The sequence below is a fragment of the Pongo pygmaeus genome, chromosome 3 (assembly GCF_028885625.2).
Source record: "Pongo pygmaeus isolate AG05252 chromosome 3, NHGRI_mPonPyg2-v2.0_pri, whole genome shotgun sequence".
Lineage (NCBI taxonomy): Eukaryota > Metazoa > Chordata > Mammalia > Primates > Hominidae > Pongo > Pongo pygmaeus.
Window position 1 is genome coordinate 118,651,311 of NC_072376.2, and position 27,846 is coordinate 118,679,156.

General features: G+C 37.2%; 1 protein-coding gene across 4 annotated transcripts in view; it reads left to right on the forward strand.

The window, feature by feature from the left end:
• Positions 1 to 20,848, forward strand: part of NPNT (nephronectin) — a 79,303-nt gene extending 58,455 nt beyond the window's left edge. For all 4 annotated transcript variants that reach the window (XM_063663952.1, XM_054485902.2, XM_054485898.2 and 1 more), the window contains 4 exons: positions 7,668 to 7,754; positions 8,228 to 8,326; positions 16,361 to 16,617; positions 18,061 to 20,848. In XM_063663952.1, coding sequence (XP_063520022.1) covers positions 7,668 to 7,754; positions 8,228 to 8,326; positions 16,361 to 16,617; positions 18,061 to 18,156 — 539 coding nt within the window. In that variant the 3' untranslated portion in view covers positions 18,157 to 20,848. The remainder of the gene's footprint in view (positions 1 to 7,667; positions 7,755 to 8,227; positions 8,327 to 16,360; positions 16,618 to 18,060) is intronic.
• The last annotated feature ends 6,998 nt before the right edge of the window (positions 20,849 to 27,846 follow it).

Below are 27,846 nucleotides of genomic sequence, written 5' to 3' on the forward strand. Positions count from 1 at the left end.
CCTGCTCCCCTGCAACACATGGTTATTTTAATAGAGACAGGGTTTCACCACGTTGCCCAGGCTGGTCTTGAACTTCTGGCCTCAAGCGATCCGCCTGCCTCAGCCACCCAAAGTGCTGGGATTACAAGCGTGAGGCACTGTGCCTGGCTGTTCTCAGTCTTTAATGTGTACACAAATTACAAGGGGATCTCGTTAAAATGAAGACTGACTCAGTGTGTCTGGAGTAGGACCAGAGACTCTGCATTTCTAACAAACACAGGTAATGTTTCTGATCTGCAGTCCCCACTTTGGATAGCAGGGCTCTTTCTAAAGCATAAGGGCAGCTCCAACCCAGCAGAACCATATTCTGGATGGAGTCAAACTAGCCAAATGTAGGCTATTTAAAATATAGCAATTGTGCCTAGGCATGTGTCCACCTGACTTATGTAAAATAAAAAGAAAAGGCGTTAATAGAAGCCAGATTATAGAACATAATGTTATTAATATGTATCAGGTGCTCTTATGAGTGGCCATATCAGAGAACCAGCCTTATTGTTGCTGTTATTATGCAACATGAGAATGTGCTGCAATTCCAAGTACCAAGCAGTGAGAAGAAAATTATTTTCTTTTACTGATTGCTGCATATTGTCCTGAGGTTTTTCCCCTCATCTCTCTTCTACAGATTTTACAGAGTCTGTGGCTAGTTCAATCACATTGTTCTTAGTCATGGAAATATTATGGTCTTTCTGATTCTGTGTAGTGATAAGTAAAAAGATTGTTTCTGCTGAGGGGTGAAAAGGTCTTCAAAGTAGTTTGCTTTCTTGTAAACAGTAAGACCTGCAGAGACCCTGAGAAGATGCCTGATATCTCCTTGAAAATTAAATTTATGCTAGTGTTTTGAAGGAGCAAATTGTCACTTCTCACAGGTTAGGATCTGGTGCTGTGAATTCTGAAAGTTTTCAAGATTTTTGACTTATATTTTAATTAGATCCTATGGTAGCTAGTAAAGAAAATATCATTCTCTCCAAAATGTATAAATGGGCCCTTGGTGATTGTGACCAAAGTCAGAAGTCAGATTTTTTTTTTAGGTTACATGCACATTTGTCAATAGAGTTATAATTTACAAGTATTGTGCTCATTGCCAGTCTGTAATTTGGGGCGTATCACTAAATTTTCCTGTGCCTTTGTTTTCTTATCTGTAAGTCAGGAATAGTAATAGTATCTACCTCATTGGGCTGTTGTGAGAATTAGATGCAGGGGTACCTATAAAACTTTTACTGTAGTGCTTGGCACATAGTAATAACTTAATACATATTAGCTATCACTGCTACTATTGATGTTGAATTCATTTATATAGTAATGATAACATTTCCTACTTAATTCATAAAAAGACAGCCTATGCTGTTTTCTTGTTCTGAGTTTATATGTTTCTCATACTTTTTATTATGGTTCATTACAATTTTAATGTTATTTTTAACTAACTAGATCCTTTTGAAACAAATTGGTTTGCAAGTGTGAGCTGTTAGGTGCACAGAGAAAAATGAAAATAGAAACTTGCTATTTTATTCTAGGCTTGTTACCAAGTATTTAGAATACTGTGTTTTATTTAGGTGTTTATAGTCTCATTAGACAGTTGTGATTTTAAAATAGAGACCACATCATCTCAACTTATTTACTGTGAAAATAATGACAGTAGTCTTTTCAGAGATTAATCTATCTAGATGGGAAATTTACATGATTGATCTGATGCGTGCATCCAGCCTGGGCAGCAGAGCGAGACTCTATCTCCAAAATAAAATAAAATAAATAAAATAATCTGAGAAGTAGTTTCCCCAGAAAGTCTGATTTAGTAAATGTACCAAAAGGATTTAGAAATCTACATCATAAATAAACATTCTATGTTGTTTTAGTTCAGACCCTATTTTAGTTCAGACTTCCTATGGGATAAAAACTTCCATTCTTTCTTTAAATAGATTCTTTTGGCCTGAGTGCATTTACACCTGTCCCCAACAGCTGGTGGGCTTCTGCTCACCCTAGACGGTGTTCATGCTGCGCTCAGTCGAAGCAGCCCTTACCAGAGAGTCTACTTACCACTTGCATTCTGGTGCGAAGGACTCATTCCTGGCAGAGCCTAACCTTCATGGGAACCTTTGGCTTAGAAGAGAGGAGAAGGGGAGGCTGAGGCAGGTGGATCACTAGGTCAGGAGTTCAAGACCAGCTTGGCCAACATGGTGAAACCCTGTCTCTACTAAAAATATAAAAATTAGCCAGGCGTGGTGGTGCACACCTGGAATCCCAGCTACTCGGGAGGCTGAGACAGGAGAATTGCTTGAACCTGTGAGGCAGAGATTGTAGCGAGCCGAGATCGTGCCTCTGCACTCCAGCCTGGGTGACACAGCAAGACTCTGTCTCAAAAGAAAAAAAAATTTTCCTGTCTCCAGGCAGTGCCTCTGAGTCTTTCTAAAACTTTATTAAAAGTTCCTACAATACGTAAAGGAGAAATAGGTGTGTCACAAAAATTGGGCTCATTGTTGATTAGCAATGTCTATGCTCCACCTTTCACCAGAGATCTAACTTTTTTGCCAATTTTGCTCTTTACTGTCAGCCCGAAGGTGTCTGTGGAACTTTGTAGATTCTTCCTATGGGATGAAAGCTTTGACAAACAAGGTCTTATTTCTGTGAGTCCAACAACCCTTTTCTTTTGGCTTATAATGAATAGATGGCTAAAACTTTTCTCTAACATGGTTAAAGAAATTTCAGAAACTAATTTCTAGCCCTTTTATTTGCTTTTCTCTCTGATCACTTAAAATTATGATGCATATGTCCTGCATCTGGAGAGAGAATAGGGGGAGAGAGAGACAGGGAGAGGAGGAGAGACCATCTCATAAAACCCTTGTCATTCATCCCTACCCTCCAATCTGTTTCTCCAAAAGTCTCTAGGTTTTGCCACCAGTAACAGCCTTCAGAATATTAGAATAATTACATATGTACCATTCTCTTCAATGAACTAAACTCCTAAGCATAGAAGTAATTTAAGACAGTGTTATCGTTAATCATTTAGTCCAACAACAAATGCCAGAACTGGCCTGGGTAATGCCATAGGAACCACCTTGTTTCCTATGAAACAGAGAATTTGCAAACCTACTTTTACTAAATAATGCTTACATTAGTTACTCTTGGCAAGAAGTTGAGCAGTGGGAGGTATATATGATAATATTTACATTTACTTCTCTGTGCTTACTCTTAATGTTTTCTGGGTAAAAATATACAATTGACTATTTGGGAAACTTCATTTGTGAACACAGGTTATATATGATCACATCCCCGGGGAAAATACGTATTTAGTAGAAAGTGCCTGGCCAGCATTTCTTACAAGAACTTTCCTGTTCCTTTTTGAGTCGGGGTAAAATCAGCTACTCCAGGGCCCAGTAGCTATTAGAAAGTACTGTGCTCCTCAGCCCAGTCCAACCATGCCTTTATCCAGCTGTCACTTGCTTCAGTACCTGTACATTCCCTTTCTTTTAGTTTATGCAGAAGGCTGTAAGAAGCAACAGGCAAGACATATCTTTTGGTGGGTAAAACATGGACCAATGGTATAAAGATTCTGGGGACATTTTCTAAAAATATATGAACATTCATGGTTGATGTTAATGTCAGTCATAATTGCCCTATGACACCCACTCTCACCTTCTTCCTGTTCATTCTCCAAGCTACTACCAGAATGGTCATTTCAGCATGCAAACCTGATCTTGGCACTCCTCTGTTAATCCTTCAGAGGCTGCCAGTTTCCACCAGGATAACGTGCAAAATATTTACAAGGCTTTAAAAGCTCCTGCACACTCTGCCTCTATCTCGAATTCCATTTGATGCCCTTCCTCCTGCACCTTCTTCCTGCCTCCCTCCCCCTGTAAGGTCTACAGCGATTCTGATGTTTCAGTCCCCTCTCTTCATTCTCCAGAGCCATAGCTCATAGTACTTCTTCTTATGTCATAGAGAAAGCATCACTTCTCAGAGATTTTTATGACGTGTATCCTCCCCAGCCTAGCTTAGCCAGTCCCTCACTCCCCACTCCCACACTCACTAGCATCCTCTGCTTCTTTAAAGCACACATTACCTGGGGAAATTGTTAAAAATCTGCCTTCACTTCTAGAATGTAGATCCCATGAAGGCAAGAGTATGCCCAATGCTTTATAACAAGCTCTTAGCCCATGCTTTGTGTAGCTGATGCTCAGTTTCTTGACTGATTGCATAAATGAGTGGATGGAGTAGAAGGAGGCAGGATGCATGGACAGATGGTGGAGGAATTGTATTGCTAGCACTTCTCTGATTCTTTTTTAGTTTCTAAATTTATACCATTCTAATTCTAAGAATTAATGATTCAACTGCAGAGAATAGCAGATATGCATTTGTTTTATGAAATATGTATATTGTGTATTTAAGTTGAATATTAGCCAAAGTATCAAGCAGGGAAAGAACAATTAGAAAAATCATGTACCAATGTCTGTCCTGGTTATAGTTGATTTTTGGGCAAGGCTAGTCATTCATTTTAATTAACATTTTCTGCATTGATCAAAATAGCTCCCTTGAAATCAAAGAAAAATGTTTGAATTTCACAAACATATTTCAATTTCATAGCCTTGCATTCAACAAGTATCAAGTCTATTCTAAGTTCTCTTTGAGTAACCAAAATACAAATAACAGACATATAATTGCTATTTATATGTGATCTAACAGAACCCTCTTTTATTTAGATGTTTTAGGTAAGTTTTTTATTCATATTTATATTTTTTCTTTTTACAAACAATCCTAAAAACATAGAATTACAAAAAAAGTGAACCAACACAAATGAAAAAAAATTTCATTTCTAATACTTAGATTACCACTATTAGCATATTGGCATATTGGTGTATTTATCCCTCTTTAGTCCTTTTTTTTGGTTTGTTTTTCTTGTACATGATTGTGATAATAACATAATACTGCTTGAATGATTTGTTCTGCTACTTATTTCACTTAATATTTTCACATAAACTCTAAAGTGTATCAGGGAGTGGGTAGTGTTTTTTCTCTTGATACTTCAGTGGGATGCTCTTAGTAATCCCATACTGGTATGTGTGAGGAAGGAAAATTAGTTAAATAATTTGGTATGGTTATAGAGTAGAGCACACAAAATTGTAAGAACCAATAGCTTCTGAGAACTTCTGGTCTCTAAATTCCTTGGAATGTTTCCCAGTGGATTGTAATGAAGGTATACATGATCATCTGCTGCTAAATTAAATGGTTCTTGGAAACCAAGTACATATAATATTAATAAACCATCTGACATTTTACAAGTTGTTACATGACTAATTCTTTGTGTTGCCATCTTCTAACTGTATGATCTAATCTCTTCCTTTCTCTTCAACCTCATCCCATGCCACTTTCATTTCTCAATATCCTCCAGCCATTGTGAACTCCTTTCTCTAAATTTTCCAAGCACTTTCTTTGTACTTGCTGCCTGAAACCCTCCCTCTTCCCCAACCCCAATGCTATGCTTTTTGCTTGGAAAGTTTCATTCTTCCCCTTTCAGTTTAAATTGTGCTTCCTTAGAGAGGACCTCTTGATCTCCCTTTTTATAAAACAGGCTCCCGGAGCCAGGAAACCTTTACATCAAGACTCTATTTGCCATTTGATAGTCCTTCATCTGGGAGGAAAAAAAAAAAGGCGGGGGGGAGCTTGAAAAACTGTCATAATGTCCCTGGAATATGATACTTTTAAGAGTTGAGCCTGATCCATTTTGGAGATGATTTATATAAGTTACAACAAAAGAAGGGGACAAAAACATGATTGTTCTATGGAGTTTTTATAACGTTCTGTCACAAGAAGGAAAGCACGCTTGCCTACAATTTTGTAATATTTCTAGTAATAAAAGAGGCACTCCCCCTCTCAGAGCACCAAATAAGGAAAGTGTAATTGGATGTCATTGCTGTCAGTCATCTGGGCTATAAAAGAGAGAGTGGGGTTGCCTCATCCCCTGGGTATCCACAGTCAGCTGTGTCCCTAGAACTTCTCTTCTTTCATTGCTGCCCAGCTGGGTATATTGCAAGTATGGATTATAAGAGGGGAAGGGACTTCACTGCTTTAACATTTGAAACAAAAAGGAAAAAACTCAGAAGTAGTAAGCTAAATACAACTTGTGCAAATATTATGGGATTATTACTTAATTTTAAAAATTTTTGCTAAAAACAATAGGAGCATCATTGAAAAAAGAGCCCCTTTGAGTGATGACTGTTTCATACTGTTCTACATCTCCTACTCCCTGCCTTATAAAAATAAAGCTAATTAATTGAAGTTCTGGCAAAGAGAAGGGAGTATTCCTTGGCCTTTGACCAAGAATTCCCCTCACCACCATGAACATTCCCATGCATTTCCCCACCAGTTACTCTCCATGATGTCTTCCTTCCTAACTCTTAACAAAATCTCAAATTACAGCACTCGTTTATCTCCATATTTAAAGTCTGCTTCTCCCATTAGAATTCAAGCCATGTAAGATCCAGACCCTCAGTCTTGTCTACCCCATTCACCCTGTCTCCTTAGTGCCCGCCACAGTGGTTGGCATCTGCTTGGCCATCAAATATAAACTGATTGAATAAATAAATCAATGATTTAAAGAAATCAATTATTTTTTAAAGTAGATTCTTATCCCACTTGTGTCCTTTGAGGAAAAGTGTTGAAATACTACATGGGGTTCTAACAGGATCTTTGCATTCACTTAGTAAACACTTATTGAGTGCCTGTCACCAGGTCAAGCCCTGGAAATGGCACCCAAATAAGACATGATTGATGCCCTCCAGGACCTCAGAGACTAGCAGAGGGACAGACACGTGTGTAAATAGCTGCAATTCTTTATGAAAGTGTGTAACAGGGGCATATAAGCATGAACTCTTGAGGTACAAGAGGGAAGAATTTGATTCTGCCTGGGGCAGAATCACTCCACAGAGGCCGTGATATTTATGCTGGGTCTTGAAGGAAGAGGAGATTTTTGGCAGGTTAATTAGCAGGAAAGCGAGCATTGGGTCTGAGACGTAAAAATGAATGGCATGTTTGGACAGCATTGTGTATTTTGGTGGGGTAGATTGTAAACTCTGGCCCAAGAAGTTTGAGTTTGATCTTAAAGGAGCCAGGGAAACTGTTTAAGCAAGGGAGGCCATAGTAGGAAATGTATATTAGAGTGTAACAGTGTGCAGAGTTCTTGGGGGTGGGGAGTAGATGCTGTGATTAGAAACCAAACCATTCACTTCCATCATAGGTATTTTCAGTTAAACAACCTTAATTTAAAGATTATAATAATGTATCTTTCGTAGAGATGAACTTTAGAATTTCATAGAGATGAATAGTTGGCTAGAAATTGGTTGCTCTATTAAAATGTATTTTCCAGATAAAGACTTTTTAAGTTATTTTTGTTGAATTTTAGAAACTTTTGAAAATCCTTTTTAAAATATGTAACCAGATCAATGTTGCAGTATAAATCACTGCAGAACAAAATTCGTGAATCTTCATGTGAGATATAATTAAATATTTTGTATTCATCCAGATGAATAAAATGACTGTCTTTTCCTCCTGCCCTTGTTAAAGGTAATGCCTCTTTATCAATACTTCACACACACACACACACACACACACAAAAAAAACTCAAAACCTTTCTCTTGCAGTTCCACGGCAACCTTCAAATGACTTGTTTGAAATATTTGAAATAGAAAGAGGAGTCAGTGCAGACGATGAAGCAAAGGATGATCCAGGTGACACTTACACTCTTAGTGCCATCATAATGACATTTTATTGTTTCTCTCCATGAAAATAACTTTTAAATGTAGATTGTTTGGACCATTTGGGAAAATTATACCTGTGTTCTTTAACAACTCAGATTTTCTTTGTAGTTAAATCAGTTGAGCAAAAATAATTATGAATCATCATTTTCTTTTTTAAAAAAATTTTAAAGTAGTATTTAAACTGTAAAAAGGAAATCATATTTTATAAGTGATGATGTAACATGGTTATAATTTGGCAACACTTGTGTGTTCTATTTTTACAGATGATGCACTATTGTGCTGAGAAAAGATTAATGTCATTTCCCTTTGGTCTCATGGAAAGAAGCTCTGGTTATATGGATAGGAGAGAACACTTGTTGTCTAGATACCCCTAGTTCATAGATTCATTTGTTGTTTTTTGTTGATTTTCTGATCCACTCATCTTTCTGGTTATTTCCTTGAAGGTATTCTGGTACACAGTTGTAATTTTGACCATGGACTTTGTGGATGGATCAGGGAGAAAGACAATGACTTGCACTGGGAACCAATCAGGGACCCAGCAGGTAAAACCATTTCATTTAACTTTTTCTGCTACACATTTCAATGTGATACTATCTGAAGACTCCACTGCTGCTAATCAAGTCTACTGTAACACACCTCTGTGTTTACTTGATAAAGATGGTCAAAAAGGACCATGCCTAGCATTTATATTTCATTTCTTTGAGAGAGTTAAATTTGTTAGCTATCAACTAGCACTATATTATGGGAGACAAGTAGTTAATTAAAAGGTCAGCTAATTTCTCTCAAAAGGTTGATAAATAAAATATTTGGATTAATTCTTGCAAATAATTCTCAAGTTATTTGTAGCACCCATTCCCAGGAATAAAAGAAGTAATATAGTGGTATATCAGCCATGGTAGTTGGTATTCCCCAGTTGTTTTTTCTTTGTTTTTCTTTTCTTTTCTTTTCTTTTTTTTTAAGATTTGAGTGGTAGTAGAAGGACACAGTGGAAATTTCTATAAAGTTGTGATTATCCCTCTGAAAAAATTTCACTCTAACTTCGGTGCTGAAGGAAATGGTTACAAATCACCACCACTCATTTTATAGCAAAAGGTAGATTTAGACATAGTTCCTTGGAACTCAACAGAGTTTTAAATTGCACAATTCCTTTTAATCTAAAGTTTTAATACTCATAAGACATCTTTTCTTCTAGATTCAAGATAGCTTTTCTCCCCTCAGTAGTTAAATCTTTTTTTTTTTTTTTTTTTTGAGACGGAGTCTTGCTCTGTTGCCCAGGCCAGAGTGCAGTGGCGCGATCTCGGCTCACTGCAACCTCTGCCTCCTGGGTTCAATCAATTCTCCTGCCTCAGCCTCCCAAGTAGTGGGACAACAGGCATGTGCCACCATGCCCAGCTAATTTTTTGTAATTTTTAGTAGAGACTGGGTTTCACCCTGTTAACCAGGATGGTCTTGATCTCCTGACCTCATAATCCACCAGCCTCTGCCTCCCAAAGTGCTGGGATTACAGGCGTGAGCCACTGCGCCCGGCCAGTAGTTAAATCTTTTATGGATAAGGCCTGCTTAATGGAAGGGTGAGGAGTTTGGTTTCATTTTTTTTTTCCTTTTTATACTCCTGATTCTAGATTTTATAGAAGATACAGAATGTGAAGGAAAAGCGTGTTATTTCATTTATTTTAAAAGCCTAGTTCTTGAATACCATACTGGGTAAGAGCACCAAACACAGAAAAGTTAACGTGAGAGAGCTCATGATATCTTAAACCAGCTCTTCTCAAACTTCACTGTGATTGCAGAGCAGCTGAGGGCCTCATTAAAATACAGATTTTCATGCATTTCTATCAGGCTCCCTGAAGATCTCTATGGTGGTCCTCAATGCACATTTTGAGTAACAAGGTATTAAAAAATTAGTGCAAAAATATATTCATTACATCCCCTAAGGTTGAAATAGAGATATACTTAAAAATTAAAATGTGAAGTAAATTCCTAAAAATAGGAATATTCAATAAATTCAAATTGGTTCGTACATTTCTTTTCGTTGTAAAAGACAATATGATTCTTGCATTACTGTCTTACTCATTTAAAGTTAACTCTGAGCAGGACAGCATTATCATTAATGTCACAGATTCTGTGAAAAAGAGAGAAACCAACATATCTATATATGTGTGTGTGTGTGTGTGTGTATATATACGCACTATATATATATACACACTATATATATATATACACAATATAAAATACCTATGACAGTACTAGCTTATTTAAAATCTCATCAATTTTATTTAATTGTAGCAATTAAAATAAATTTATTTAATTGCTACAGAGTTGTAGCAATTTCCACTCCTACCTACAGTATTTGAAAACCATCCCCAACAGATACTATAAAAGTATTTTTTTAAATCTCTACCCATCTTATAGGTGAGAAGGAACTCTTTTAATTTTACTTTGGATTTCTTTTATTGTGGAAAGTTGATCATGTTTTATCATTCACTCGAGAAGCAAATAATATTGTCTTTATTTCACAAAGGAAATATTGACACCCAGAGAAGTTATCTGTTTCCTAAGGCCACAGAGCTAGAGAGTGGTGGAATTAAGTCCAAACCACTCTGTACTACTCATGCAGGCTCCTAGACAGTTCAATACTCAGAACGTCTGCAGCATTGTTGTGTTTTTGACTGTACCACAAGCTGGCCTCAGTAGGTGTGCATGTGGTAGTGTGCATGATCTGATTAGCAGATCACAGACCTGTAGATTAGACTGACTGACCACTGACCTGGAGTAGTTTGCTACAGAAGGAGGGATATTTGGCAGTCATGTATGATAGAATGGTGAATAATATTTATGGTCATAATGAATGATTCCTTCAAGTAAGGTACATTGGGGAGAGTAATTCATGCTAAACTCAGGAGAATTCACTGCACTTCTATGTAAACAATCTATGTAAAATACTTGATTTTTAGAATTTAAACACTGTGTTTTAGAACCAATTTAGTCCTTTTCAACATTTTTTTATTATTCATTATATTTGTAAATGTTTAAATTTGTTGTGACCCAAATCTCTCTTTCCCTCTGATGGAAAAATGAGAAGAGAGTTAGAAATTAGAATGGTAGACAAATTTGAAATCGTTATTGGACTGTGTTAGTACAGAGCAAATTGAAAGGAAGAGATGCCTGCTTGAGTGATGGGATAACTCGTGATGATTGGCTATGGTCCCTGGAGGATGCTTTTCTAGAATTGGTCCAAGTTTTTACCAAGAACTTAGATAAATGGGACATTGAACTTAATATTGAACATAAACTGACCAAACTATGGTTGACTCAAATCTGGAGAGGAAAGTGACTATGTGTGCTGATAAAACCAGCATTCGAAAGATTCGATTAATGGGTCACAATTAAGAAGGTGAAATGTAATGGGGTTGAGTCTAAGTTATGGCTCATAGTCTAGAAACCAGTCACACATCTGAGTGAGGGGGAAGACCTGACATATCACTAAGGGTAGAAGACTTTAGAGTTTTAGTGTGTAATGAAATCAATCTAAGCGAACCTTGTGATGTTGCTGCCAGAAATATGGACCATCTCTATAGAAATATGGTATGTTTCAAGAATGAAAATCCACTTTGGTTAAGTGGTGAATCCACTTTTGAGAAATCTTTTTTTCTAATATGAGAAGAATAGAGTTGGTCACTTAGAAGAGGATGACCTGCATGGAAAGGTATCTCCAAGCTTGTGAAAAACAGGCCAAGGAACCATAACGTTTAGCCTGGAGAAGAAATGATGCATCAGGGTTCCTTTTCAAATAATTGACTAGGGTTAGAGTTGTTCTCTGTGACCAAAAGGGGATGAGAATAGGATTGATGGGTAAAAAATACAGGGAGATTCATTTTGGCTCACTCTCATCTAAAAAGAGAACAGGCTGACATGGAAAGAGTTATCTTGGTGGAAGCATTTGACTGGGTGACATATGGCAAGATATTGTTAAAAGGTTTTGAGCATCAGATAAAAGTTGGATTAGAAAACCTCTAAACCAGCTCTGAGAGCCTGATTCAGAATGGAATGTGGAAATATTCCCAAGAAATTCAGTGAGCAGGGTTCTAGCTTGGAAAGAAGGATGGGAAGACCAAAAATGGCAGAGAGTTGGAAGGTAGGATATGTGAGGATGGAATTGCAGAATATATTTTTAGAATATGTTGAGAGAATGATAACCCAGCACTGATGGGAAAATACTAATAAAGCTTACCTTTTCATGGCTTTTTCTTCTAGGAAATTCAGGCGGATGGAGTGTGTGTGTGTGCGTGTGTGTTTGTATGTGTGTGTCACATGTGAAGGCCAGAGAAGAATATAAAAAATCGGCTAGACACAGTGGCTCACCCCTGTAATCCCAGCACTTTGGGAGGCTGAGGCGGGTGGATCACCTGAGGTCAGGAGTTCAAGACCAGCCTGGCCAACATAGTGAAACCCCGTCTCTACTAAAAATACAAAAATTAGCCAGGCGTGGTGGCAGGCACCTGTAGTCCCAACTACTCAGTAGGCTGAGGCAGGAGAATCACTTGAGCCTGGGAGGCAGAGCTTGCAGTGAGCCGAGATCACGCCACTGTACTCCAGCCTGGGTGACAAAGCAAGACTCCGTCAAAAAAAATAATAAATAATAATTTCTGTGTATTATTCTAATTACCAAGCTAATTATTTACCTATTTCTATCTAGATTATACCACTTATAAAAGAATATGTGTTTGGATATCCAATTATGGATGATTTTAATGATGTGCAGTTCTAATCCAAGATCCAGATTTGTAAATATTCTTATATGTTAATATTTCTAAGAAAACTCTCAAAACTCACAACCTTAAGAAATAGCTGCAAAATAAGTGCATTTGCTAGCTGCCTTTCATGGTGCTATTAGATTTTATCACATTCAGTCACAGTGAGATGTGAAATTAACAATGCCTCTAAGAAATGAAAATTGTGCTGCTGACAGACATGGTGATATGCTGCAGGTATGTAGCTGTGGCCCTGGGGACACACCCTTCTCCTGTGTGTGTCAAAGCTAGAACTGAGGCCCTTTTCCCGGAACCTTGATCTCTGGAGAACAAGGATTAAGGGCAACTGACTCAGCACTCTGTCTGCCACTGATAGCTACAAGGAATTTGCTTACATATGTATCAAGTATGCCAGCATGTACATACAAGTATGTCTATTTCAGCATTAAAACATTATTTTAAAATACACATAAATGTAAAATAAATCAACAATATAAGTGAAAGCTTTCTACCATCCCTGACTCCCATTCACCACCCGGCAAGATGCAGCCAGTTTCTTGATTATGTTCTCAGAGAGATATGTTTGGATACAATGGCATTCTCTTCTGTGCCTTGCCTTTGTCACTTATTGATACTACCTTAAGAGTTAACAGGAAGAACATGGACTTTGAAGCCAGAATACCTGGTCTGGAACCCAGCACCACCACATACTAGCTTTGAAGTTGAGCAAGTTACTTAAACCGGGGATAATAAGTACTATCCACTAAACATATGTAAGGCATTTCAAGCAGTGCCTCGCCCAGAGTTACCACTAAAATAGTATTAGCCATTGTGGCTGAAGCATGTCCCCTGTCAGTACATACAGAACACCCTCATTCTTATTTATGGCTGGCTGCTATTCCATTACTCATCAGATGTACCACAATGTATTTAGCCAGCCCTCCACAGGGGAACATAAGTTGTTTCAAGACTTTAGGTAATTCAGACAATAGTGCAGTGAATAACCCTATACATTCATTATTTAATATATGTTAGACTGTATCTATAGAATAAATTCCTAAATGTGGAATTGCTGTCAAAAGAGAATTTGTATTTTGAATTTTGATAGATTTTATTAAATTGCCCTTTATAAAGGTTGTAGCAATTTACACTTCTGCCTACGATATTTGAAAACCATCCCCAATATATTATAAAGTATTTTCAAAATCTTTGCCAATCTTATAGGTTAAAAGGAATCTCTTTTAATTTTACTTTGCATTTCTTTTATTGTGAAAAGTTGATCACATTTTCATATATTTGTCATTTTTTTCTCTAATGTTCTTTATTTTTCTTTAGTATTTTTATTGATTTATGGAAGTTTTCTATACAAAAAGAAAAATTATCCTTTTTTAATGTGTTGCAAATATTTAAAAACATTTTTGTTTGTCTATTTTATGGTATTTTTATCTTAACATGCAAATTTGGAAACTTAAATGTTCTTCAGTAAGAAATTGGCTAAATGGTTATTGGCATACTTGCAGCAATGCAAAGTGTATTTGCTACCATAGAAAAATGGTTATACAAGAAGCAATTTACAACACTGCAAATATAGTATTCCTTTTTTTAAAAAAAGTTCATATTCATGTGCATTTATGTGAATGTATTACATAAGAAAAGTTCAGAAGTCAAAACCTTCACAAATACCTCTAGATTTTGTAAATTGAAAATTTAAAGGCACCAACCACTACAGAATTAAAAATAAATAACATTTTATAACCCAACTTTCTGGTCAAGTTTTGCAGCATCTATTATTTACCCTCCCTCCCCAAAATTCTTGAGATATTGTGATACTGTAAACTGAATGAATGTTTAATATAATTGTATATTTATCACCAGAATTATGAAATCAGAAGTGAAAATTTTAATAGGTAACTTGCTTGACACTGAATCAATTTTTCCCTTGGTTAATGTTCCCACTTGTATCATTTCCTTTATTACAAAGGGAAGGAATACTTCATGGCAAAAAAAAAAAAAAAAAAACAACAAAAGCAAAACCTGGTGCGCATAGAGTAGGTCTACAGAGGAAGAACAATCATAACCTCATTTATCATGTTGTAAATTTTAGGTTTTAAATGCATATGCAAAGAATACCTTGGTGTGTTAGGTTGTCTTGTTTGCAGGTAGCGTCTGGCAGAATGGTATCAGTGTACATTCCACAGGGACTTAATCCTTGTTTTCTCGAAACTTGCAGGTTAACTGTAATAACCTTATATCTTAGTCTTAACCAGAGTACCTGTGATGATTCAAAAGCTGACTTATAGTGAGACATGTAAATATTTTCGCCCAAAATATTGTTTGGATTAGTTTGTGGAGGAAGGGGACAAGGGAAGTGGGAGAAAGATTCTTAAGACATTATGTATTTTTAGTGATTCAAGTACGTGAATCAAGGATCTATTTCCCTGCAGTTTTTTGCTGTATCCTTGGAACATCATTCGTTGATTCAAACATCCTTAAACACCTGCTACCTGCTAGCAGGGTAACACAGAGGTTTGGGGGAAACTTTGATTCAGACTTTTAAGTTGTTCACAACCTGCTGGGGAGCCCTTAGCACAGAGGCTGGCACATAGTAAGTGCACAGAAATCACCTATGACCTATACAGCTCCAACGGGACTTGTTAGAGAAGACGACACTGGAATAAAAAGTTAATACCAAATTTTATCATGTCTTGTATAAATTAAGCATAAGAAAGAGATGATAGTTTATATCTGTTAACTGAAAACTAAATGGGATTACTACCAAAATAGATACACATGTTCAACATTCCAACCATTTTTCTATGGAAAAACCAGTGTTGAAACATACAGTGTGTTTTCAGCTGACTGAGATAAAACAGCCTGAGGGAATGTCATTTGTACATGGATCAAGTTTCAAAATATTACTTGCAACTTTCTCTCTCTTGAGAAGCAGCACCCCCCACTTCACTGCTGCTTAACCATTTTTTTTTAATGCAGTTTCCTTAACAACAGAGGGAAGAAAACTCTGTAGCCCTAGGTATCTGAGAACATCATCAAAGTGGTCTATCTAAAGTGAAAGTTTTTATTAATATTTGTGTTCATGTATATATAATAGAACATATTTATAGAATAGATATGATATAGATTTGTTTTACTATAAAAATGTTTTAAATGGCTTACCTCCAAATAAAATTGAAGCTCCAGGAAGACGGGGAGTGTTTCCTTAATACCTCTGTATCTTCCTGGTGTTAGATTTACACCAGTGTGAGAAGCACTGCCAACTCTGATTTTTTTTTAAAGAACCTTTACGTTTAGAGATTTTTTTTTTAAGTTGGGGGAGGAGAGAATAAGCAGATATAAGGCCCTTTAAATCACCATCTGCTTTACTGTCCAGAGGTTAATTACCCACCAGAAAATTCTCCCTGGAAATTTAGGGTCAGTTTTACCAAACCACCAAGCCAGATCGCCAGGGGTGTTGGACAACGTTATCATAAATTGGTGAGGGTCACAAGGTGGTGAATGTGTGTATGTTGTTGTATGCCTATATGTCTTATATTCCATTGGAAATATTCATAGTGTTTGGTTACTAATTATTGTGTGTCTCTGGCATTACTTGTACTTTCCATGAGCAAAGTAAGTGAATGTTTTCTGTAAACACATACCATAGAACTTAAGACAGGCATACAAATAAGTCATATTTTTCTTCTTCAAAAATCTAGAATTCTTCACAAAGAAAAGAAAAAAAAAAACAAAACTAAAACTCCTGTCCATGCTGCTTGTTCTAGAAAGGGATACTGGCACATACACACAGCCCTGCTTTTCCCATTCCAGGTGGACAATATCTGACAGTGTCGGCAGCCAAAGCCCCAGGGGGAAAAGCCGCACGCTTGGTGCTACCTCTCGGCCGCCTCATGCATTCAGGGGACCTGTGCCTGTCATTCAGGCACAAGGTGACGGGGTTGCACTCTGGCACACTCCAGGTGTTTGTGAGAAAACACGGTGCCCACGGAGCAGCCCTGTGGGGAAGAAATGGTGGCCATGGCTGGAGGCAAACACAGATCACCTTGCGAGGGGCTGACATCAAGAGCGTAAGTAGATCCACAAAGGAGGCAGGACCTGGGAAGTTTTCCTTTCATAGGAGAACTCTGGGATCTGAATTTGAAGAAGCCTTGCTGTATGAATTCAGGCTCAGATAAAGGTTTGGATTTTTTTCTGGGCCTGATGACTCCATTCAGTGTCTCTTTCTGAAACCACTTTCTGCTTCTTCATCCTTCTTCATTGCAACCTGTGATCACCACCTCTCCCTAACCCTGGTAAAGATTTTAATGGAAAAAAAAAAAATCTAGGAATAGAAAAGTTTTTTTGTTTTTTTAAAGTTGATCAACAGAAACTTCCAAGGGTGGGGTGGTGAGCTTAATTGTTCCTGCTTTCCCTTTCCTTTTAATTCCTTATATTTCAAACTTTTACTACCATAAATTACCCAGGAGATGGTTCTTTTTTCTTTTTTGAAATGTTTCTTTCAAGTTCAAATTTTTTTCTTTGTTTCAGGGATCACAGTTAAGCAGCCTAGGGTGGGAACTCAGAACTACAATTGGAAAGCACTATTCAGGACAGGATGTGGGAAGTGCTTTGATGGAATATATAAATTTGATCTTAAGTAATCAAGACATAGGTAGCAAAAACATGGTCTACGGCATCCCAACAAAATTATGAATGCATTTGGGACAATGTCATCTTTATGCTGGTGCTTATGAAACTTGCTGTTGGGAGATACCTATGCCTATATATAGGTATAGTTTATAAGAAACTATTTTAGAAAGAAAAGATAAATTCCATTAATACAGTTTTTATCAGAGTACTTGAATTTTGTTTAATTCTTAACGTATTTTTTGTTAAAACTTTTCTCAGTATTTTTATTGTTTAGAGAAATAAAACGATAATAAATCATTTTAAATCATAGCACTCAGGTTTTCTCTTGTTTTATAAGGAGCAAAGATGCTCTATAGAAAATATAATGTAAGAATAATAAAAGTTTTTGGTTTTTACATAGGTAAAACAACAGTGTGATTGGATTACGGTGTTTGATTCTATTCCATTTTCAGCAAGAAAGCGATGTTAACCAAAAAGGAACTAAGAAACATCTAAGATAGGCTGCGTGATTATGATCTTTCAGATCTTTGGCTCCTAATATCTGTTCCTTTATATTCTATCACACTCTTCTTCTAACTTTGGTAATCCTTGACAAAAGTGTCCACTTTATAAACAATCCTAAATCGAATTGGTCTATAGCTTAGAATGGCTTTTTAAAGAGTAATTGATTCTGAGTAATGTGGTCTGATGAACAGTTTGATGATTTCGGTTTCCACTGAAAGAGAAGCTTCAGTGATACTGGCAACTATATTCTGTTTTTTTCCTCCCGCAAAATAAGTTTAAAATTGGTTTGGGGGAAGGTTTGCCTTTATTTTTGCTTAATAAGGAGGCATTGGAAAGGGGCAGAGGAGGCTTGACTGGTGTGTGCATTCTCTCCCTAGGTCATCTTCAAAGGTGAAAAAAGGCGTGGTCACACTGGGGAGATTGGATTGGATGATGTGAGCTTGAAAAAAGGCCACTGCTCTGAAGAACGCTAACAACTCCAGAACTAGCAATGAACTCCTATGTTGCTCTATCCTCTTTTTCCAATTCTCATCTTCTTTCCTCTTCTCCCTTTTATCAGGCCTAGGAGAAGAGTGGGTCAGTGGGTCAGAAGGAAGTCTATTTGGTGACCCAGGTTTTGCTGGCCTGCTTTTGTGCAATCCCAATGAACAGTGATACCCTCCTTGAATACAGGGGCATCGTAGACACATCAAAGCCATCTGTGGGTGTTGCCTTCCATCCTGTGTCTCTTTCAGGAAGGCATTCAGCATGCGTGACCCATACCATCCTCCATCCTGATTACAAGGTGCTCCTTGTAGCAAATTATGGGAGTGAGTTACGGGAGCAGTTTTTAAAAGAAATCTTTGCAGATGGCCATGATGTTATGTGTTCGGTGTTGTACCATGAGTAGTATTGACTTCCCTTGAGATATGATGTACAATGTGCTTGTGAAATTGACTTACCCTCTTCACGTAAGTTAGTTCTGGCCTGACCTGAACTCTGACTTTTACTGCCATTCACTTTATAAAATAAGGGTGTGTAACATATCAAGATACATTTATTTTTATCTGGTTTTTTTTTCCTGTTAAAGACAATTATGTAGAGTGGGCATGTAATCCCTCCTTAGTAGTATTGTGTTTTATGTAAATGTGCTATTGATATTAAGTATTTACGTGTTCCAAATATTTACGGACTCTAGTTGCAAGGTAAAGGGCAGCTTGTGATCTCAAGTTAAAAAATACATGGTGAAATGTCATCCAGTTCCATGACCTTATATTGGCAGCAGTAGGAAATTGGCAGAAGTGTTGGGTTGTGGTAGCGGAGCGATGAATTTTTTTTTTAATGGCCTTGAGTTTGATCTCTGCAAAGGATAGGAAACCTTTAGGAAGACAAGAAACTGCAGTTAATTTAAAACTGTCACTGTTTCAAGTTTCACTTTAAAACCACAGCTTTTACCATCATAACATGGCTCTGGTAATATGTAGGAAGCTTTATAAAAGTTTTGGTTGATTCAGAAAAAGGATCCTGTTTATTAAAGCAGAGTGAGAGGAAGCGTAGGGGAAACTCCATTGGAACAGATTTTCACACAACGTTTTAAATTGATATAAGTTTAGGCAGTTGTAGTTCATAACTTATGTTGCTCATGTTGTGCTATGTTAGGATGGGATAGGAAGCAAGTCCCATGCTCAGAGGCATGGGATGTGTTGGAATGGGATTTACACACACTGGAGGAGCAGGGTAAGTTGGAATTCTAAAATCCATGAACGCCCAACTGTATTTCCTCCCTGCATATTTTACCAATATATTAAAAAACAATGTAACTTTTAAAAGGCATCATTCCTGAGGTTTGTCTTAATTTCTGATTAAGTAATCAAAATATTTTCTGCTGTTTTTGCCAGGAATCACAAAGATGATTAAAGGGTTGGAAAAAAAGATCTATGATGAAAAATTAAAGGAACTGGGATTATTCAACCTGGAGAAGAGAAGACTGAGGGGCAAACCATTGATGGTTTTCAAGTATATGAAGGGTTGGCACAGAGAGGGTGGCGACCAGCTGTTCTCCATATGCACTAAGAATAGAACAAGAGGAAACTGGCTTAGACTAGAGTATAAGAGAACATTTCTTGGCAGGGGCCATTGTTAAATTAGAATACTTCATAAAAAAAAGAAGTGTGAAAATCTCAGTATCTCTCTCTGTCTTTCTAAAAAATTAGATAATTTATCTATTTAAGATGGTTAAAGATGTTCTTACCCAAGGAAAAGTAACAAATTATGGAATTTCCCAAAAGATGTTTTGATCCTACTAGTAGTATGCAGTGAAAATCTTTAGAACTAAGTAATTTGGACAAGGCTTAATTTAGGCATTTCCCTCTCGACCTCCTAATGGAGAGGGATTGAAAGGGGAAGAGCCCACCAAATGCTGAGCTCACTGAAATATCTCTCCCTTATGGCAATCCTAGCAGTATTAAAGAAAAAAGGAAACTATTTATTCCAAATGAGAGTATGATGGACAGATATTTTAGTGTCTCAGTAATGTCCTAGTGTGGCGGTGGTTTTAAATGTTTCTTCATGGTAAAGGTATAAGCCTTTCATTTGTTCAATGGATGATGTTTCAGATTTTTTTTTTTTAAGAGATCCTTCAAGGAACACAGTTCAGAGAGATTTTCATCTGGTGCATTCTCTCTGCTTCATGTGTGACAAGTTATCTTGGCTGCTGAGAAAGAGTGCCCTGCCCCACACCGGCAGACCTTTCCTTCACCTCATCAGTATGATTCAGTTTCTCTTATCAATTGGACTCTCCCAGGTTCCACAGAACAGTAATATTTTTTGAACAATAGGTACAATAGAAGGTCTTCTGTCATTTAACCTGGTAAAGGCAGGGCTGGAGGGGGAAAATAAATCATTAAGCCTTTGAGTAACAGCAGAATATATGGCTGTAGATCCATTTTTAATGGTTCATTTCCTTATGGTCATATAACTGCACAGCTGAAGATGAAAGGGGAAAATAAATGAAAATTTTACTTTTCGGTGCCAATGATACATTGCACTAAACTGATGGAAGAAGTTATCCAAAGTACTGTATAACATCTTGTTTATTATTTAATGTTTTCTAAAATAAAAAATGTTAGTGGTTTTCCAAATGGCCTAATAAAAACAATTATTTGTAAATAAAAACACTGTTAGTAATACCAGTTGTCTATTCTTGTTTTTTGAGTTTTGTTTTTTTTGACTTGGAAAAAAGCATTGAGGTAGTTAAATGATGTTTCACAAAAGTCATAGTAGAATCCCTTTTACTGTTTGGATGGTGGGAACAAAGACGTTGCCTGTGGTATTACACTTTCTAGGTTATAAAACATGAGACTTTTTTTTTTTTTTTATCAGCATGTACAGGGAAAGAGATCAGATCACTATAACCCATGCCATGCCTTAGTAAATTGCTTTAGTTATGTTTTATTATCATTTCGTTGTAAACATTTGCTTTAAATTCTTTGTGTGTGTGTGTGTTTTTTTTTTTTTTTTTTTTTTTTTGAGACAAGTTCTCTCTCTGTCTCCCAGGTTGCAGTGCAGTGGTGCAATCATAGCTTACTGCAGCCTCAAACTCCTGGGCTCAAGCAATCCTCCAGCCTCAGCCTCCCAAGTAGCTGGGACTACAGGCACATGCCACTACTAAACCTGGCTAATTTTTTATATTAAAATTTTTTTTTTGTAGAGACAGGGTCTTATTATGTTGCCCAGGCTGGTCTTCAACTCCCAGCTTCAAGCTATCCTCCCGCCTCACCTTCCCAAAGTGCTTGGGATTACAGGTGTGAGCTACTGTGCCCAGCTGCTTTCAATTCTATTATGGAAAGGCAGATTAAGCTATAAGTAAATATACAAATATGTGAATTGTAAGTGAAAAGTCTTTTTTTACTGTAATTTTGTTAATTTATAACACTTTACTCATACTCTAATAACCTTTCCTGATGGAGAAATCAACTACAACAAAGAAAAACTTTTAAATTATACAAGAATAAAAATTAGTCCTCATGCAGAATTATAGAGAATATACTCAATAGTTTCTCTGTTTCCAATATGCAGAGAACTCTTAGCTGGGGACATAAAATCTTGGATAAATACATAATTCAAGCAAAAAGTAAGGAATAACTTATCTCAGAGATCCTTCATAATCATCCCTCAGAGATCTGAGAAAGTTCAGGTTTTCTGAGTATGTTAATTAAGAAGTTAAACCTCTTCTGAAACCTATTTGAGGTTGTGGGTTGGGAAGAGCAGATAACGATGAGATTCCAGGGTGTAGTTCGTTGATTTAGTCAGCAGATTTTCAAATATCCATGTGTAAGGAAAGGGAGGGGGGCTCTAGGGTCCAACAGTGGGAGATTTCCCCTTTTAGTGTTTCAATCTTGAGAGGGAGGTGGACATTTATCAAAATCATATAAATTAATGCAAAATTGCTGTTATGAATAAATAGGTGGTGTTTTGAAGGTTCTGGAAGCATGGTGGATTTCAAGACTCACCCATTGCTTTTCATTTTAAGGTGCATGGGAAGCACCTGGAACCTTGTTAAAATGCAGCTTTTGATTTAATGGATCTGGAGTGAGGCTTGAGGTGCTGCATTTCTAACCGGTTCCCAGGTGATGCCTATGCTGCTTGTCCTGGTTCCACAATTTGAGTAACAAGGCCTTAATGGTAAGTGTACTGAGGGGGATTAGGGCCCTCATCTTCATTAACATTCACGGCTGGAAGGCCTGAAGGCCCATAGTTGCAAGATCTGGATTCGTAAAAATTTACAAAGTCCCAGTGTATTTTTTTTCTTTCAAAAAACTTTTCTGAGCATGGAATATTTAAACTTGCCCACCTGGTGCAGAACATTGCTTTTTAAACAACTGGCAGGGCCTTCGGAATAAGGAAGTTATAATTGAGGACACTTAAATATAAGTCAGGCAGTGATCCAGGAAGCCTGTATTTTAAAAGACAAAGGGACATTCATGAATTGGAGAGCATTGCTTTTCAGGGCTCCAGGACTCGGAAACTTGAAAGCAATCTGAAATTCCAGTAGAGGTGAGTTCCAATTTGTTTTTTTGGGATTAATTCATTAAAAGCTAAAAACTGAGCTCTCACTCAGAACCTGATATGTAATTTTGAGGAGTATAGATGACTGACCCTGGAGGCTCTGTTCTGTTGTTTTACACATATCTTCATTTTCTAGACCAAGCCCCACTCTGGTGTTCGGGATCTGCTTGCAGACACTCATGATTTGTAGGGTCATCCAAAGCAGTTTTCTCACCTGCAGGCAGTTTTCATCCTCAGGGGACATTTGGTAATGCATAGAAACATTTTTGGTTGTCACAATGCGGGAGTGCTATTGGTATCTAGTGTTTAGATGTTTCCAAACGTCTCATAAAGCACAGGACAGCTCCACACAATGAAGAATAATCTGGCTTCGAATGATAATACTGTGATCGAAATCAATGATTTCCAAAGAGTAGTCCCCAAACTAGCCGCCTCAGTACTGGAAACGTTAGAAATTTAAATTCTTGGCCTCCATGTCCATCCAACAGCATCAGAAACTTGAGGTGGAGCCCCTGCAATCTGGGTATAACAAGTTCTCCATGTAACTTTGATGTGCCTTAGTTTAAGATTCTTTCCTTATTAATGTTTTCTGTTTTTCATCATCTATCTAGAGTGACTTACATGAGACCAATTTTCCAGTGCCTTGCTACCACTGCTATTTCACTCCCTAACTCTGAACTAACATCACTATTCTACCAAAATTGCTCTTTTGAAGGCTGCTTATTAACTTGTATAATTGTGTATAAGTTCCGATGTTTAATCCACATGTATCATTACATAAGCAGCATTTGGAAGTGATAAGCATATCTGATATTACTTGATATCCTCTTCTCCCTTGGCTTCCTTGAGCCATATTCCCACATTTCCAACTTTACTGGAAAGGTGCAAGGAGATGCCATAAAGGAGCTCCAAACAATATTAATTACAGCTTATTATTAATCTACCCCTCTTTCTCCCCAAAGCCTGCTTGACCTTGCTAATTCCTTCCTTCTTTGAATAAAAGCACTAACATCAATTTCATTAACCTTTGAAATTTGTCACTGGTTTTCTGTTTTTATTTTTCTTTTATTTTTATTTCTTCAAATCGTTGACAAATTCTAACTGTTCTGCCTTTGAAATAGTTTTCCCCCAGCCCACCAACCAAAAATGCAAAAATATGGGAGAACATTTTTTAAATTTTAAAGAGAATGGATTTTTCCCTGATGATTTAATTCACCAGGTGTTTCAAATGATTGGTCAATAGCACTGCTCTCCTGCATGTTTCTTGCAGTACTATTCACCATAGCTAAGATATGGAATCAACCTAAACTATCAACAGATGAATGGGTAAGGAAAATGCTGTCCATACACACAATAGAGTACTATTCAGCCATTAAAAAGAATGAAATGCTGTCATTCATGGCAACATGGATAAGCATGGTGGACTTATGTTAAAAAGGCACAGAAAGAAATATCACATGTTCTCACTAATGTGGAAACTAAAAAAATGAGCTCATGGAGGGAGAGAGTGGAATTGTTCATATTAGAAGCTGGGAAATAGAAAAACGTTGGTTAACAAATACAAAATTATAGCTAGACAGGAAGAATGTGTTCTAGTATCCTCTAGTACTGCAGGGTGAATATAGTTAATAATTTATTGTATATGTTCAAAAAGCTATAGGAGAGGATTTTCAATGTTCCCAACACAAAGAAATAAGAAATGCTTGATGTGATGGATAGCCTAACTATCCTGATTTGATCATTACACATTGTATACATGTATCAAAATATCACTGCTGTACTCCATAATGTGTATAATTATTATGTGTCACCTAAAATTAATAGGGGAAAAATGGTACTGCTGCATCCCCTCTCATGAAGTAGTCTTCTTTTGCACCCAGAAGCAATAGATCAAGCTTGTCAATCTGCCTGTGGCCCAGGATGGCTTTGAATGCAGCCAACACTAATTCATAAACTTTCTTAAAACATTGAGTTTTTTGTGATTTTGTTTTATTTTATTTTTATTTTTATTTTTTTAGCTCATCAGCTATCATTAGTGTTAGTGTGTTTTATGTGTGGCCTAAAACAGTTTCTTCCAATGTGGCCCAGAGAAGCCAAATGTCTATGGCCTTGGACACCCCTGCCATAGATGTAGAGCAGAAGTTTTGTATGTATTTTCATATGTATTTTTGTAAGCTCCTTCAAATCTATTATTAAATAATATAATTTTTAAAGAAAAAATTTGGTTATTGCAGGGTTGAACTCACTGTCAAATTATCTGAAAAGCAGACAAGTAGCAGAGAGCAGAAAGCTTAACATATTTAGTAATAAATTTAAAAACATCCACTTTCTGTTTTAAAGAAAGCAAAGGCACAGCCATGAGCTGCACTTTCCAACCTTATCAGTCAGTGTAGTCAGTGGACCAGTAGTGCAAGCACCACCTGGGAATCATGGGGCCACCTTAGGCCTAATGAAGTAAAATCCACTTGTAACAAGATTCTTAGGTGAGTTGTAGGGCCATTAAGTTTTGCAAAGTACCACTTTAGAGTACTGTGGAACACTTTTCTATTAACCTTAGCTTTCTCCCACATAGGAACACCCATGAAACAAATTTGCCCAACTAAAGTAGATGGGCAGATGGTAAGTCATGCTTTAGAGTGGTGGATTCTCAAAGTCTGATGCTGGAATCAGCAGCTTCAACATCACTAGGGGGACTTGTTAGAAATGCAGATTCTCAGGCCCATCTTAGACCTACGGAATCAAATTCTGCAGGTGAGGCGCAGCAGTCAGGGGTTTTCACCACACTTCAGTGAATCTGATGCACACTGAAGCCTAAGAACTACTGCCTTGGAGACGGCAGTGCTGGATCATAGACAGGTACGGAAGCTCCCTGCCTCCTGCCTCTGTATGGTTTATTGAGTACCTACCAACACCAGCACTGCTGGAGCCACCATCAGCACCTGCAGGTATGAAGTTCAACATGGTTGCAGGGCCAATGTATAATTAGGAGAACCTGAGTCGACGTTATTTCATTGGTAGTCTGAATAACGTTTTTTATATGCATGGAAAATGTATGGCTTTCAAAGTGCTTTCCACAATATTTCGTTTAACCCTCACTGCTATCCAAGGGTGCAGATATAATTACCTCCCACAACAGATGAGAAAACTGAATTTGAGAAGGATTAAGTGACTTGTGAAAGCCCGTACTGTTATTAAGGGCCAGGGCTAGTTTTGGAACCCACAAAGCACAATTGCTAAGAGATCTTCTCTCAGCAGTTTGAAAGTTAGAGAAGTTTCAAATGTAGCTGAAAACTCCAAAATGTTTTCTACCGTGTGGAAAATACATTTCAGACATTCAGATTAATGAAGAAAAACCCATGAAAAAGAAAATTCACAACTTCCTCTTTAAAGGTTCAACAGTAACAACAAAAATAATATATGTACATATAGAGAGAAAGAGATAAAGCAAATGAGGCAAAATGTTAACATCTGGTGAATCTAGGTAAAAGATTTATGAGTTTTCATTGCACAATATCTGCAACTTTTCTTTGAAAAGTAAAATCCACAAAGCTTTCAATATTTATCTGTGTGCCCAAGTAGATTAGACTCTATATTTCTTCCTTATCATTGGGTATGTCTTCAGGCCTTCGGTGAAATAGCTTCTAAGTATGAAAGAACTTATCTATGCCTGCACTGAGAGAAAGCAGGGAACACACAAATGAGCAACAAGCAAGGTGCAATTCCAACTTCTTTCTTTTTGCAGTGAAGCTTACCATTGATGCTAATATTCTTCACTGGGGTAAATAGTTCACTGTCAAAAGGGCAATTTTTTGTTGCTATTTTTATTAATAGGATTGTGTTCTGTTTAACCCCAGGCATAAGCCCAATATCACAGAGAAGTTCTAGGGATTTTTTGAGAATCTGGCTTTTAATGTGTTGCTTTGACCCTTGTGCTGTAATTCTCACTGTTGCCAGTAACCACACTGGGCTGCATCTCAGCACATTTCATAAACTGTTCTTCTACTTGTACATCACTTTCCTCAGGTTTCACAGCTCATGTTTCTTAAAGCCTTTTCGATTAAATACCAGATTGGGAAAAAATAACTAGAAAGACCATTATTGAAACAACTAGGGAAATTCAATTTAGATAATAGCATTTCTGTCAAAAATGAATGATTATGAAGCCAGTTAAAAGTGGGTTAAGGGCATGATGAACGATTACTTGCCCCCAACCCACTTCTAAGAAGTGATCCTGCCACACTGTGCTTGAATCCTCCTGACTTTTTCTTTTTTTTTTTTTTTGCCTGTAGGCCTTTCTCCAGGCTCCCTATCACAACTTGCATTTTCCTTTTGAACAAACCGTTCTGCTGGAAATGCAGTCATGCAGGAGAATATTGTATCACTCAGTTAATCTCAGTGCCATAGGCAAAGACCTTACCTCTAATTCTACAAAAGTTACCTCTTTTGCCCTTTCTAGTTAATTCCTCTACTCTTAGAGGTCAAAGTAAAAGTGATACAATGGATTTTTTTTCTTTTTTTTAATTTATTTTTATTATACTTTAGGTATATCTCCCAATGCTATCCCTCCCCACTCCCCCCAACCCACAACAGTCCCCAGAGTGTGATGTTCCCCTTCCTGTGTCCGTGTGTTCTCATTGTTCAATTCCCACCTATGAGTGAGAATATGCGGTGTTTGGTTTTTTGTTCTTGCGATAGTTTACTGAGAATGATGATTTCCAATTTCATCCATGTCCCTACAAAGGACATGAACTCATCATTTTTTATGGCTGTATAGTATTCCATGGTGTATATGTGCCACATTTTCTTAATCCAGTCTATCATTGTTGGACATTTGGGTTGGTTCCAAGTCTTTGCTATTGTGAATAATGCCGCAATAAACACACGTGTGCATGTGTCTTTATAGCAGCATGATTTACAGTCCTTTGGGTACATACCTAGTAATGGGATGGCTGGGTCAAATGGTATTTCTAGTTCTAGATCCCTGAGGAATCGCCACACTGACTTCCACAATGGTTGAACTAGTTTACAGTCCCACCAACAGTGTAAAAGTGTTCCTATTTCTCCACATCCTCTCCAGCACCTGTTGTTTCCTGACTTTTGAATGATCGCCATTCTAA